Here is a 14349-nt window from a genome sequence, read left to right on the forward strand (position 1 = left end):
AAAAAAATCATGTTAAATTTGTATAGAACATTGGTTGGAGCACACTTGGAGTACAGTGAACAGTTCTGATCTCCACATTATAGAAAGGATATGGAAGCACTGGAGAAGGTGCAAGATTTACTAGAATGATACCAGAACTGTGAGGTTATACCTATCAGGAAAGATTGAACAGGCTGGGGCTCTTTTCTCTAGAAAAGAGAAGGCTGAGGGGTGACCTGGTTGTGGTCTTTAAGATTATGAAAGGGCTTGAAAAGGTAGATGTTGAGAAGATGCTTCCACTTGCGGGCGAGACCAGAACTAGGGGGCCATCAATATAAGATAGTCACTAATAAATCCAATCGGAAATTCCAGAGAAACTTCTTTACCCAGACAGTGGTGAGAATATGGAACGCGCTACCACAGGGAGTGGTTGAGACAAATAGCATAGAAGCATATTAAGGGGATACTAGATAAACACATGAGGAAGAAAGGAATAGAAGAATATGCTGATAGGGTGAGATGAAGATAGGAGGGAGCTTGTGTGAAGCAGAAACACGAGCATGGACCTGTTTGGCCGAGTGGCCTGTTTCTGTGCTGTAAATTCTAAGTTATACTTTGTAACATTTATCACAGGGCCACATTAACATATTATTCTCCTTCCCTCTTTCTTATCTATTTTGCCTTGTCCATCTTTTCATAGCTGCCAAGCTATTAGACTTGCAGATGTTTCCTCTGAAGTTCTCGACAGATACTTACGGAGGAGAAATTACGGTATTAGGAGCAATGGGCCCAGTCCTCTGCTCGCCTGATAGATTTCATCAAGAGCTTTCAGTATCAAGAAATGCTGGGATATACCAACCTCCATAGAGATTGATCATTTGTGCAATGTGAGATAAACCAGGTGTACAGGCTGGGTCAATAAGCAGGGAGTTTTTTTTCTTCCCTAGCCTAGCAGCCAACATTCATCCCAGGCCCTAGGGACAATGGTCAGAAGAAATGGTATGAAGTCCTGTTATGCCAGGTCTCTTCCCTGATTATGGTGCTCAGGATTTCTAGGGCTTTCCCAAGGGAGTGGAGCTGGCCACGAGTGTACAATACACACAGAGATCTAAATGAGAAGGGAGGCAATTCTTCCCGCCTCCTGTCTCTATTTCCTCTGGTAACACGTCTGAGCCAACATTCCTCTTTCAAACAACTCCACCCCCCAAAAAATCTGGTCATTCATTTATTGTTTATAGGAAGTTTACTGTGCACACATTGAGAGCTGCATTTTCCTTATAGCAACTGTAGTGACTGTACTTCAAAAGTGCTTGTAAAGAATTTAGGGACTTCCTGAGGATGTAGTAATATGCTATATAAATTCATAGAATCGCAGAATTGTTACAGCACAGAAAGAGGCCATTTGGCCCTTCGTGACTGCACTGGCTCTCCGAAAGAGCAATTTACCTAGTGCCACTCCCCCGCCTTCTCCCCGTAGCCTTGTACATTCTTCCTTTTCTGATAACAATCCAATTCCCTCTTGAATGCCTTGCTTAAACCTGCCTCCACCACACTCTCAGGCAGTGCTTTCCAGATCCTAACCACTCACTGCGTGAAAAAAGTTTTTCCTCATGTCACTATTGCTTTTGTTTTGCCAATTATCTTAAATCTGTGCCCTCCGTTCTCAATCCTTTCACCAATAGGAAGAGTTTTTCCCTATCTACTCTGTCCACACCTCTCATGATTTTGAATAAATTCGAATTCTTTCCTATATTTACAGTTGCAATAACAAGTTGCATTAAAAAAAAAACAAATGCTTCACAGCAGAGAATGACTGAAGAGACGACCAAAAGCAGGGCTGAAGAAACAGGCTTTGAGGAGTTTTTTTAAAAGGGTGTTTTTATCCTTTTGTCACAATGAACACTGCCTTGATTCAATTCTCTTCATGAACTGCATTGCCAGTAGATGGCACTGGAGTTGAACAGTTGCGGGAGTGACCTCCCCTTGGTGCTTGTCAGCAACCGATTACAGACATCGTAGAGTGAGGAGCACTTTGGTCAGGCCTCATTTGGAGAAATGCGTTCAATTTTGGTCACCACACCACAAAAAAGACACATGTATCAGAGGCCAAAACAGGCAAACCAGAGGAGATCAAATTACATTTGAAGAAAGTTAGAACTGATCTTAGATAAAAGTGCTTTTCTGAAAAGGTGAAGAGATCTTTGACATAATCAGGCAAGGAAGTAGCAACAAGGAGGAGATTAGGGATGAGCTCTGATGGGCCGAATGGCCTTTCCTCATTCTTGTGTTCTTGTATATTATCTGCAAACTCAAATGGGGGAGCTGTTCCATTTTTTAGTGTACACATTCCTTGTGTTAATGAGCTTCAAATATTGCCGGATCTTAGAAATAACCGAATTCATAGCACATTATACACTGTAAGACCTTAAACAGCCATTCAAAATGGCAGATCAGAATCACAGAATAGTTCATTTTTAGAACCATAGAAAAATTACAGCACAGCAGGAGGCCATTCAGCCCATCATGTCTGCGCAGGCTGAAAAACATTAGCTGCCCAATCTAATCCCACTTTCCAGTACCCGGTCCATAGCCTTACAGGTTATAGCACTTCAGGTGCATGTCCAGGTACCTTTTAAATGAGTTGAGGGTTTCTGCCTCCACCACCGTGCCTGGCAGTGAATTCCAGACGCCCACCACCCTCTGGGTGAAAGAGTGTTTCCTCATGTCCCCTCTAATCCTTCTACCAATCACCTTAAATCTATGCCCCTGGTAATTGACCTCTCCGCTAGGGGAAACAGGTCCTTCCTGTCTACTCTATCTAGGCCCCTCAATTTTATACACCTCAATTAAGTCACTCCTCAGCCTCCTCTGTTCTAAGGAAAACAACCCTAGCCTATCCAATCTTTCCTCATAGCTGCAACTTTCAAACTCTGGCAACATTCTTGTAAATCTCCTCTCCACTCTCTCCAGAGCAATTATGTCCTTCCTGTAATGTGGTGACCAGAACTGTACGCAATACTCCAACTGTAGCCTAACCAGCATTTTATACGGTTCCAGCATTACATCCCGTTTTTGTATTCTATACCTCGGACAGTAAAGGAAAGCATTCCATATGCCTTCTTTACCACTCTATCTATTTGTCCTGCCATCTTCAGGGCTGTATGGACATGCACTCCAAGGTCTCTCACTTCTTCTAACTCTCTCAATATCCTCCCGTTTATTGTGTATTCCCTTGTTTTGTTTGCCCTCCCCAAATGCATTACCTCACACTTCTCCGGATGGAGAAGTGCCACTTTTGCCACTTTTCCACCCACTCAACCAAACCATTGATATCATTCTGCTACAGCTATCCTCTTCACTATCAACTACACGGCCAATTGTTGTGTCATCAGCAAATTTCTCAATCATGCCTCCCACATTTAAGTCCAAATCATAAATATATATCACAAACAGCAAGGGTTCCAACACTGAGCCCTGTGGAATGCCACTGGAAACCGCTTTCCATTCACAAAAACAATTTATAAACCCAATTACTATATTTTCATACAATTGGCAAGTTAAACGGTTGCAGAGTATAGTGTTTATCTCAGTGGCAATCTGGAACGTATATACAGCATATACATACATGCAACAGGAGGAGACCATACAGGCCCTTGGACCTGTTCCACCATTCAATTAGATCATGTCTGATCTGTTACTCAACGCCATGTATTTGCCTTGTTTCCATATCCCTTAATAGCCTTACCTAACGAAAATCTACCAATCTCAGTTTTGACATTTCCACTTGACCCCCAGCCTCAACAGCTTTTGGGGGAGATAGTTCCAGATTTCCACTACCCTTTATATGAAGAAGTGCTTCCTGACATCACCCCTGAATGGTCTGGCTCTAACTTTAAGGTTACGCCTCTGCCCTCGTTCTGGACTCCCCCCCAGCCAGAGGAAATAGTTTCTCGCTTATCAAATCCTTTAATCATCTTAAACAATTCAATTAGATCACCTCTTAATCTTGTATAGTCGAGGAATTACAAGCCTAGTCAAAGGCAATGAGTTATTCCTATCTAGTTGTTTCTCGTACTACTTCACTGAGGATGGCTTATGAGGGAATGTTTATGATAGAAAACAGGATAAGCTATTGGAACTTCAGCCTTAATAGGGGCTGAATGGAAGGGGGTCTAAATGAATGACAAAGATTAATCCTGAGCATGATTTCAACCTCAACTTCTCTTTTTTTTTTATTTTTGGGATGTGAGTGATGCCCAAACAACGAATGGGTGGCTAGGCCGCTTTGGATTAACATTCACCACGTAGTGTGGGTTGAGAGCTCTTTCAAAGAGCTCACTCAGGCAGGATGAGCTAAATGGCCTCCTTTTTCCTAAATGAGGCAGGCTGCCTTCACTGAAGAACATTAGTGAATCAGTGCGGTGTTTAAACACAAATCTGGCAACTTTCACAGTCATTCTTCTGTCTCTGCTACAACAGCAGGAAGCGGCTGGAAATTCTGCGGCAAGTAACTCACCTCCTGACTCCCCAAAGCCTTTCTACCATCTACACTGTACATGTGATGGAATACGGTCCACTTGCCTGGATGAGTGCAGTTCCAACAACACTCAAGAAGCTCAACACTATCCAGGACAAAGTAACCTGCTTGATCGGCACCCTATCCACCACCTTAAAACATTTACTCCCACCACCACTGGTGCATAGTGGCAGCAGTGTGTACAATATACAAGATGCACTGCAGCAACTTGCCAAGGTTCCCTCCATAGCACCTTCCAAACTTGTGCTGGAGTTATGACCCCAGGGTTGCTGCTGCAGTACCATAGTCACAACGTTACTGCCCATTTAACTACAGGACAAGGGCATAGGTACAAACTGGGAAAGGCAAATTTGGGACTGTTGTCAGGAAGCACTTAACACACAAAAAGGGATTAGTACCTGGAATGAACTCCAAGTAAGACAGTGGAAGGCAAAGACTCTGGATGTTGCCATGACAGTGGGAAGCTTCCCAGAGCCCAGAATGTTTTGTGCAAATGGATATGCTCATCATATCACAGTTACCATTTATATCTAAATAAAGCCTTGCAAAAAAAAAATTATTTTCACAGCTTGATAATGAGAAACACTTTATTCAAAATCTGACAGGATGTGTGGTTATATAGAGCTGTCTCTCTATTGTTATGCCCACACTGTTAGCATATCAATCATATCAGCAGTCTCATTTATAGCTCCGCTTGAGTCCAAAAGAACAAGCATTGAACTCAAGATTATATTTTTTTCTAGTGTTCTCCCCTTTTCTCCTGAAGATTGTGACTGATGCTAAGGTACATTTCCATGGGCATTACTGCCCTCCAGTACCTTGCTCATTGACTATTCAACACATATGACAGTGTAGCTGCAAACTATGTGCGCATAAGGGGCATCTCTACCATGCCCGATTGTGTCCTCATTTGATATCAAAACACACAGACATATTTGTTCGCAGGCAATCACTGGATAGTGATTGAGAATGGGAATTCAAGCTGACTGTTGAGATGCCCACAAGGGGAGCTGGCTGGTCCCTGTGCTATGAAATACCATGTGCTGCCACCAGGTGTGTATGGTAGATGGCGGAATGTACTTGCAGCTCTTCATGCACTAGGTGGGACACCTCAACTGCAGGTTTTCTGGCCACCCTGAGCCTCCTCACACACTACTTTGCTGTGCGCAGTTGCTGATTCTTGTGGTAGACCTGTTGCTTAGGGTAGTATCTTCTAGAAGTCATTCAGCTCCAACACCTTCTACACTCCCGATTACCCTGTCTTCCAGGCTCTGCAGCAATGTGCCTATCAAGGGCTACTCTCAGGTCGAAAATTTCTCTGTACTATTCATCTACAAATTATTGCAGTGCTTTCAGAAGCAGCTCTGTGATAGAAATGAGGCAGCATAATGGCCTCTGCAAACAGGGAATACAATTGTGGGGGTGCTTTTCCTGTCTGTTTCTGGGGGCAAAATGCTGGTGGCTCGAAGAAAGATAGAATTTGCATTTATATATCACTTTCTACAACCTTAGGATGTCCCAAAGTGCTTCACAGCCAATGCAATGGTATATGAAATGTAGTCACTGCTGTACCGTAGGAACAATGGCACCCAATTTGTGCACAGCAAGGGTCCATGAACAGCAATGACAGTGATCGAGTGATATTTTTAGGGATGTTAGTTAAGGGATAAATATTGTCCCTAGGACACAGGGGAAAACTCCCCTGCTCTTCTTCAAAATAGTGCCATGGGATCTTTCACCAGCATCTGAGAGGGCAGACGGAGCCTGGGTTTAATGTTTCATCTGAAAGATGGCACCTCTGACATTGCCGCACTCCCTCAGTACAAAACACTAGTTAGGCCACAGCTAGAGTACTGTGTTCAGTTCTGGTTACTGCATTACAGGAAGGAAGTGATTGTACGAGAGAGGGTACAGAGGAAATTTATGAGGATATTGCCAGAAATGGAGAATTTTAGCCATGAGGAAAGATCAGATAGGCTGCAGTTGTTTTCTTTGGAACAAAGGAGGTTGAGAGGAGATTAAATTGAGGTGTATAAAATTATGAGGGCCTAGAGAGAGTATATAGGAAGAACCTATTTCCATTAGCAGACATAGACACTAACCAGACATAGATTTAAAGTAATTGGCAGAAGGATTACAGGGGAATTGAGGAGTAATTTATTTCACCCAGAAGGTAGTGGGGATCTGGAATTCGCTGCCTGAAAGGGTGATAGAGGCATTGTATTGTATTAAAAAGACATGATATGCACTTGAAGTGCTGTAAACTATAGGTCAATGGAACAATAGCTAGAAAGTGGGATTAGGCTGGATAGATATCTTTTGGCTGGTATGGACATGATGGGCCAAATGGCCTCCTCCTGTGCCATAAGTTTTCTATGTTTGTATGACTGTCAGCCTGGATTTTGTGTTCAAGTCTCTGGAGTGGGACTTTAACCCACGGGGCTTTCTGACTTGGAGGTGGGAGTGATACCAACTGAGCCACAACTGCAAACATAATTGGCCACGGTTAGTGACACTTGCCTTTAAGATTGGCAATTTTACAGTGATTGTGAGCCCTTCTGAAGAGACCAGCAATGACGTTCATGTTGTTGGTCTTACAGACTTACGCTTGACAGAGGGGAAGGAATGAAATCAGGGCAATAAAGTTGTGATTGTACAGATTCAAATCCAGTGTTTCTGAGGTGTCCCAATTTACCCTGTAATATGCATTGGGCATTGGTAGCAACATTTTATTGCCAAATTACTTCTGAAGCAGTTCTCCAATGTAAATGTAATGTAAATATTTTAAAGGTCATTGCTTCATAAGGATTTATATTTAATCACAGTCATGTTAATGTACCTTACCAACTTAACAATCTGATAAAAAGATTTCCTATCACTGATTCCACTCTCCCCCATCGATTACTTCACAACCTCATATATAATCTGGAGGGTTAAAAAAATCTTTGCTAACCAAGGGCAAAGAAAAGGACTGGAGTCGGGGCATAACAGGTAGTATCATTCCCATTTATAGCATGGAATTGAAAGGTAATTTCAGTTTCTGATGGTTAGAACCCACAGCAATAAACACGGAACATACATCCATGAATTATATATAGAATAACAGTGAGCAGGGAGTGAGTAATATGTCTGTAATTTAATCAAGGGGGATTTAGATGATATCATAAAGCGGATGAGATTAGATTAGTCTTCTGTTTATCCTTTATTATTTAGAATCAATGCTGAACAGTTCTACAAGGTCTAAAGCTTTTTTTTTATTATTAAAAGCCTTTAACTGGTTTTGGCTGTGGTCCCGTGTATAAGTTGCCAGCAGCCATTGACCATTTTTAAGGAAAGGGAGTGGAAGAATCCCTTTGGTCACTGTGACCAGTCCAAGCTAACCTAGCTAATGAGCATTGTAACTTAAATTACCAAGTGAATTTTATGGCTTTGGGCTCAGGGGTCAGTGTATTTGAATCAGTATGTTATGATCCAAACCTATCAGAGTATTATAGTGGATGTTTGAAATGCAGCCAGTCTATTTCTACTTCTGATCTGATTCAAGGTGCATTATGGTTCTATAAACCATCTTATGGCAACTTTCACAAGTGACTATTCCTCATGTATGAGGCTGTTCCACCTGAGAAGGCAGCACAGCCATTCCTAATTCTATTCTCACACAATATCCGCATATTAACAATAAGGAGCAGGAACCTGGGCCTTCCGAGGATGTATCTTCCTAGGATGGAGATGCAGGAACCGACCATGATCAGCACTGAGATTTAAGCTGAACTGTACAGTTGAAAGCCAAAGTTGGGGGGGTGGGGGGTTGTATTGAGCGCCTGAGCCATCAAGGCAGCTTCCCAATGTAACTCTAATGAACAGGTTTCTCACTTCCACTGCTATATTCCCCCCTTGCATTCCTATTTTTATTCTTTCATGGGATAAGTGCGCCGCGGGCAAGGCCAGCATTTGTTGCCCATCCCTAATTGCCCCTGAACTGAGTGGCTTGCTAGGCCATTTAAGAGTCAACCACATTTCTGTGGATCTGGAGTCACATGTAGACCAGAACCAGGTAAGGATGGCAGATTTCCTTTCCTAAAGGGGATTAGTGAAGCAGATGGGTTTTTACGACAATCGATAATAGTTTCATGGCACCATTACTGAGAGTAGCTTCCAATTCCAGATTTAAAAAAAATTAATTAATTGAATTTATTAAGAAATTGAACTTAAATTCCACCATCTGCCATGGTGGGATTTGAACTCGTGTCCCAGGGCATTAGTCTGGGCCTCTGGATTACTAGTCCAGTGACATTACCACTACACTACCATCTCCCCATTCTAAGATGTAGCTCACCTCAAGTGCACAGGGGAATCCAGGCCACAGTGACCTGCAGAAGTGCCATCAGGCTCCAAGTTGCCCTGCTTGAGGGAAGCAGAATGCAAGCTCCCTTCCCTTAAGATAATTCACTGAGCAATGGACACTCTTAGCTGCGTTATATTTGGATATTTCCCTGTGCTTGTGGGCCCAATGCTTGAGTTTAATAGCTGCCAAAGCTAGCTGGGGTCCCTTGGGAAAATTCTAAACTGTCTTCGATCAAATTTTATCTGTGGAGCTTTCCAGGAACTTACAGAGTTGCTCTGTTCTTCTAGATATTTTCTGACAGTCTTTAAAGCGGTTTCTGCAGCCTGTCCTTTGGGATAACCTGTGTGTAGAATAAAAGACAGTTAATGAAATGTTCATTCAGTTAATGTTCATCATAAGTTAACAGATGCCAGCGTGATAGTGTGTCAAACTTGAATATTTGTGGTCCTTATCACAGTATTATTACAGCACAACAGGAGGCCATTCAGCCTATGGTGTCTATGCTGGCTTCCGAAACAGCAATTTACCTAGTGCCACTCCCCAGCCTTCTCCCCGTAGCCCTGCACATTCTTCCTTTTCAGATAACTATCCAATTCCCTCTTGAATGCCTCGATTGAACCTGCCTCCATCACACTCTCAGACAGTGCATTCCAGATCCTAACACTCGCTGCGTGAAAAAGTTTTTCCTCAGGTCACCACTGCTTCTCTTACCAATTATCTTAAATCTGTGCCCTCTTGTTTGCAATCCTTCCACCAATGGGAACAGTTTTTCCTTATCTACTCTGTCCAGACCCCTCATGATTTTGAACACCTCTATCAAATCGCCTTTTGGCTTTCTCTTCTCCAAGGAAAAAAGTCCCAACTTCTCCAAACTATCCACGTAACTGAAGTTCCTCATCCCTGGAATCATTCTCATGAATCTTTTCTGCACTCTCTCTAAAGCCTTCACCTCTTTCCGAAAGTGCGGTGCCCAAAACTGGACAGAATATTCCAGCTGAGGTTGAACCAGTGTTCTATACAAGTTTAACACAACTTTCTATGCCTCTATTAATGAAGCCTATTAACAGCTCTCTAATCTGTCCTACCACTTTCAATGATTTCTGCACATATACCCCCAGGTCCCTCTGTTCCTGCATCCCCTTTAGAATTGCACCTTTTATTTCATATTGTCTCTCCACATACTTCCTACCAAAATGAATCACTTCACACTTCTCTGCATTAAATTTCACCAATCTGTCAATGTCCATTTGAAGTTTTACATTATCCTCCTCACAGTTCACAATGTTTCCAAGTTTCATATCATCTTTAGATTAGAACCAGGAGAGTCCATACAACTTGAACTACCAGAAACATGACCTTGCATATACCCTCTGCTCATGAATCTCCTCTTCCCACAACCCGTCACGTCCATCCCCACACCATCATCACCACTGCAGATGTTGAGTACGTCTCCTTGGAATTACTTTCCCAACAATGGAGATAAGATACAGTCAGCCTCGATCTGGCTGAATGCTGGAGGGGCCGAAGGGTCTACTCCTGTTCGTATGTTTCTATCTATCTACAGAGGATTACCAGCTGCCACCTGGGTGGAAGTTCAGCAATTGGAGAACTCTAGGATTTTGTTGTGTGCCCCGGTGATTACACTTTGGTGTACTTTACTGCCTGTAAAGTGCTTTGGGATGTCCTGAGGTCGTGAAAGGTGGATGTTTATAGGGAAAGTGCTGCTAATGGTTTACGGATTTTTCAGAACGCTGTCCTTCCAAGATCCTAAAGACAGCACAAAACTACTCTCCAATATAAATATCAAGCAGCAGCACAAAAATTTTCAGTATCAAGACAGTGTGACTATTAGAATGGAGAGTGAATCAAAAGATATTCATTTTGGCATTTAATCATGGAGGTCAAGAGATCATAATCTGTCCCCCCTTTACACTCAGTGTCAGGGCTGGACTCGGTTGGACTAGGCTCTACTGGACAATACTGAAATCAAATGCACAAGACTAGGTTTACCAAAAAGGGTGGCTTTAAGCTGACAGCAAACTGCAGAAACATCTTTTCATTGCTTCATCAACCATCAAGTCTGTAACCTGGAGGGAGTGAACACAAAGAAAGAAGCTTGCATCTACCCTCAGCCTTGCTCCCAGTGCCTTAAAAACTAGCCTCAGAAACCATGTTTTCTCCAATCCAAAAAAAAGAGTGGACGGCAGTGTATAAAAAATAAATCTGAAGGATTTCCACTTATCTCGCCAAGTATTCTGCTGAGAGTGGATCTCTGTTGTGAGGCAGATTTATCTCCCATTCAAATTCAAAGCAATGGGTAATAGTGGGTGTTCTCAGGAGAACCGAATCACTGCGGTAGAAGTGCAATAACACAGCAAGGAGGCTCAGAAATCTTACAGTAATTGATCTATCATTTCACTTACATATAACCCAAATTACTCCCACACTGGCAGGGAAATTGTGCAAGGCTCAGGATCCAAACTCAGTTCTGTCTCCTGCTCAAAGTGGATTGATACCATGACACTGGGCACTGCAGTTAATCTCTTAATAGTAGTACATTTTTGTCTCCAATTTTCAGGCTGGGATAAAGATCCTCAGGTGTTAGCAGCCCTCAGTTCCCTTTCCAAGTTTTTAAAACATTCATTCTTGGGATGTGGGCATCGCTGGCAAGGCTGGCATTTATTCCCCATCCCTAGTTTCCTCTTGAGAAGCGGGTGGGCCTTCTTCTTGAACCACTGCAGTCCGTGTGGACTCCCACAGTGCTGTTAGGTCAGGTGTTCCAGGATTCTGACCCAGTGCTGATGAAGGAATGATCAATATATTCTCAGGTCAGGATGGTGTGTGACTTGGAGGTGGTGATTTTCCTATACACTTGCTGTCCTTGTCCTTCTAGGTGGTGAAGATTGTGAGTTCAGGAGGTGCTGTTGAAGAAGCCTTGGTGAGTTGCTATAGTGCAGTCAGCAGACAGTATACACTAAGGTATTCAATTGCGGAGGTGACGTAGCCAAATCTAAAACTATCCTCAGCCACTATCCACACATGGACACTGAGGCTAATTGTAGAATTCCAACTAGTCCCCTGGCTGATATCAGCACTCACTGGGAAACAAATTTATCTGCTGGGACAGATCCTCAATGACATTCTCCAATATATCCCTTGTCACTCAAGGTAACACTGTCTGATATATCCCAAGTAACTCATGGAAACACATGCTGATATATTCCATGTGCTACAGAAGTGCCTCTGTTTTGTTAAATATATTTTTTGAGGTTTCAGTTTTGAAAGATTGAAGAAATGTTAAATTTTGAAGTTTCCAAAGGGGGTCATGTAAAGGCCACTTGACTTTGAAAAATAGTCCCTGGAAATGTTTTTTAAAAGGGGCACTGAGAGGTCTTGTGATGAAAACACTTGACTTCCAGCAACAACAACAAGCCTTTCCAGGAAACCACCTGACTTTCAGCAACAACAAGCCTTCCTGGGAAACCACCTGACTTCCTGCTCAATAAACAACAGAGAACTTTGGACATCTGGAGAAATACTTTACAAAGAAGTGACAAGTCAAGATTGATGGAGGTCAAAAGATTGATGGAGGTCAAAAGGTTGACCTCTGTTGTCAGTTTCGCTTTTGAATTGTTTTGAGTTGAGGTTGAACTGCATAAAAAGGGAGAGAACTTCCAAGGAAAGAACAGAATTTCCAAGGAGAGAAGACCAAAACCCAGCTCAGCTTGCCAGCACATCTCTAAAAGACCCTGAGAAGTCCACTGTGTCAACTCATCTCATCTCCTTTCTTTGAAGAAAAGCATGCTAAATTAATTCTCAACGCCGACTGAAAAGAACTGTTCTAAAAGATCCCAGTGACCCATCTACGTGTACCAGACTGTATGCCAGTATCGGAACACAACATATCTCATCTGCTGTTTCTTCAAGAACGAGCAAGTATTCAGCCCAAGTGTTTTTTTGTCTGTAATAGAGCTCTAAAAACAAAAATCCCTCTATTTTTCCCGTTAACCAGTAGATGTGTGCGAGTGAGTGTGAGGGGCTAAGGTAAAAAGGGAACTTTAATATTTCAATCTGTGTGTTTATGCTTTACTTCATCACTTGTTAAGACTTTTTTTAATAATAAACTGATAATTTTGTTGTTAATTAAAGAAACCTGGTTGGTGTGTTTTATTCTGGGATACAAATAGAGTCTATTATTGATCTTATCGGTAAGTGGGAAAAAATTTAAAAATGAGTTATGACCCGTGGAGAAGTGGAACTAGAATAACAGTGCACTCCTCCTGCCTCGGTTATTACACATGTCACTCAGGGTAACACTTTCCAATATATCCCATGTCACTCATGGTATCACTCTGATATATGCCCTGCCATCAGGGTAACACTCTGATATATCCCAAGTAACTCATGGTAACACACGCTGATATTTTTTTATTTAGAGATACAGCACTGAAACAGGCCCTTCGGCCCACCGAGTCTGTGCTGACCAACAACCACCCATTTATACTAACCCTACAGTAATCCCATATTTCCTACCACCTACCTACACTAGGGGCAATTTATAATGGCCAATTTACCTATCAACCTGCAAGTCTTTGGCTGTGGGAGGAAACTGGAGCACCCGGCGAAAACTCACGCGGTCACAGGGAGAACTTGCAAACTCCGCACAGGCAGTACCCAGAATCGAACCCGGGTCCCTGGAGCTGTGAGGCTGCGGTGCTAAATATATCCAGTGATATATCCAGTGTCATTCATGGTAACATTCTCTGATATATTCCAAGTAATTCATCAAACACACTCTGATATATTCCTGGTCACCCATGGCAACTCACTCTCATATATCCCGCATTACCCATGATAGCAGTCTCTAATATATTCCATGTCACTCATGGTAACACTATCATATATATCCAGTGTCACTCATGGTAGCACACTCCAATATGTCTCACATTATGCACTCTGGTGTGTGAAATCCTTCACTCTCTGTTATACTATCGTTCCCTCTCCAATATATGCAATTTCTCACTCTCTATTTGTACAATATACTCCACTCTCTGATTTTACTGTGCCCCATTCTCTAGCATGCCTAATTTCTTACCCTCTCGAAGCTACACCACCTCACGCGCCTAATATACCAATTCCTTCACTCTCTGATATACCATAGCTCCATCTCTCTGATTTACTCCACTACTCACTAACACTCCTTGGTGTAGTAGACTCTTTAAGATTCTGGCCTAGAAATTCGGGAGCAACCATTTTGGAAGACAGTGCGTGCTTTCTGCCCACCATTTTAAGAGGCTGCATAGCGCCTGAAAAAAAAGGATGCTACATGGCCCAATTTTCAGATCAACGTCTCTAACAGAGACATCACAAACAATATCCTCACTGTAAAGCATTAGAGAGAACTTTCTCCAATTGTAAATGAGACAAAGAGATGGTAATGAGGTTGGGGACTGCCTGTTTTGTTTGCTGCCCATGACTGTCAATCACT

The 14349-nt window shown here is 42.5% G+C and overlaps 1 protein-coding gene across 1 annotated transcript in view; it reads right to left on the minus strand.

The window, feature by feature from the left end:
• LOC137356091 (ADP-ribose glycohydrolase MACROD1-like) overlaps positions 1–14349 on the minus strand; it is an 866553-nt gene that overhangs the window by 24881 nt on the left and 827323 nt on the right. Inside the window, exon 8 of the mRNA XM_068021901.1 lies at positions 9128–9201. Within this exon, the coding sequence (XP_067878002.1) occupies positions 9128–9201 (74 nt within the window). The remainder of the gene's footprint in view (positions 1–9127; positions 9202–14349) is intronic.

Source organism: Heterodontus francisci, chromosome 44 (assembly GCF_036365525.1).
Source record: "Heterodontus francisci isolate sHetFra1 chromosome 44, sHetFra1.hap1, whole genome shotgun sequence".
Taxonomy (NCBI): domain Eukaryota; kingdom Metazoa; phylum Chordata; class Chondrichthyes; order Heterodontiformes; family Heterodontidae; genus Heterodontus; species Heterodontus francisci.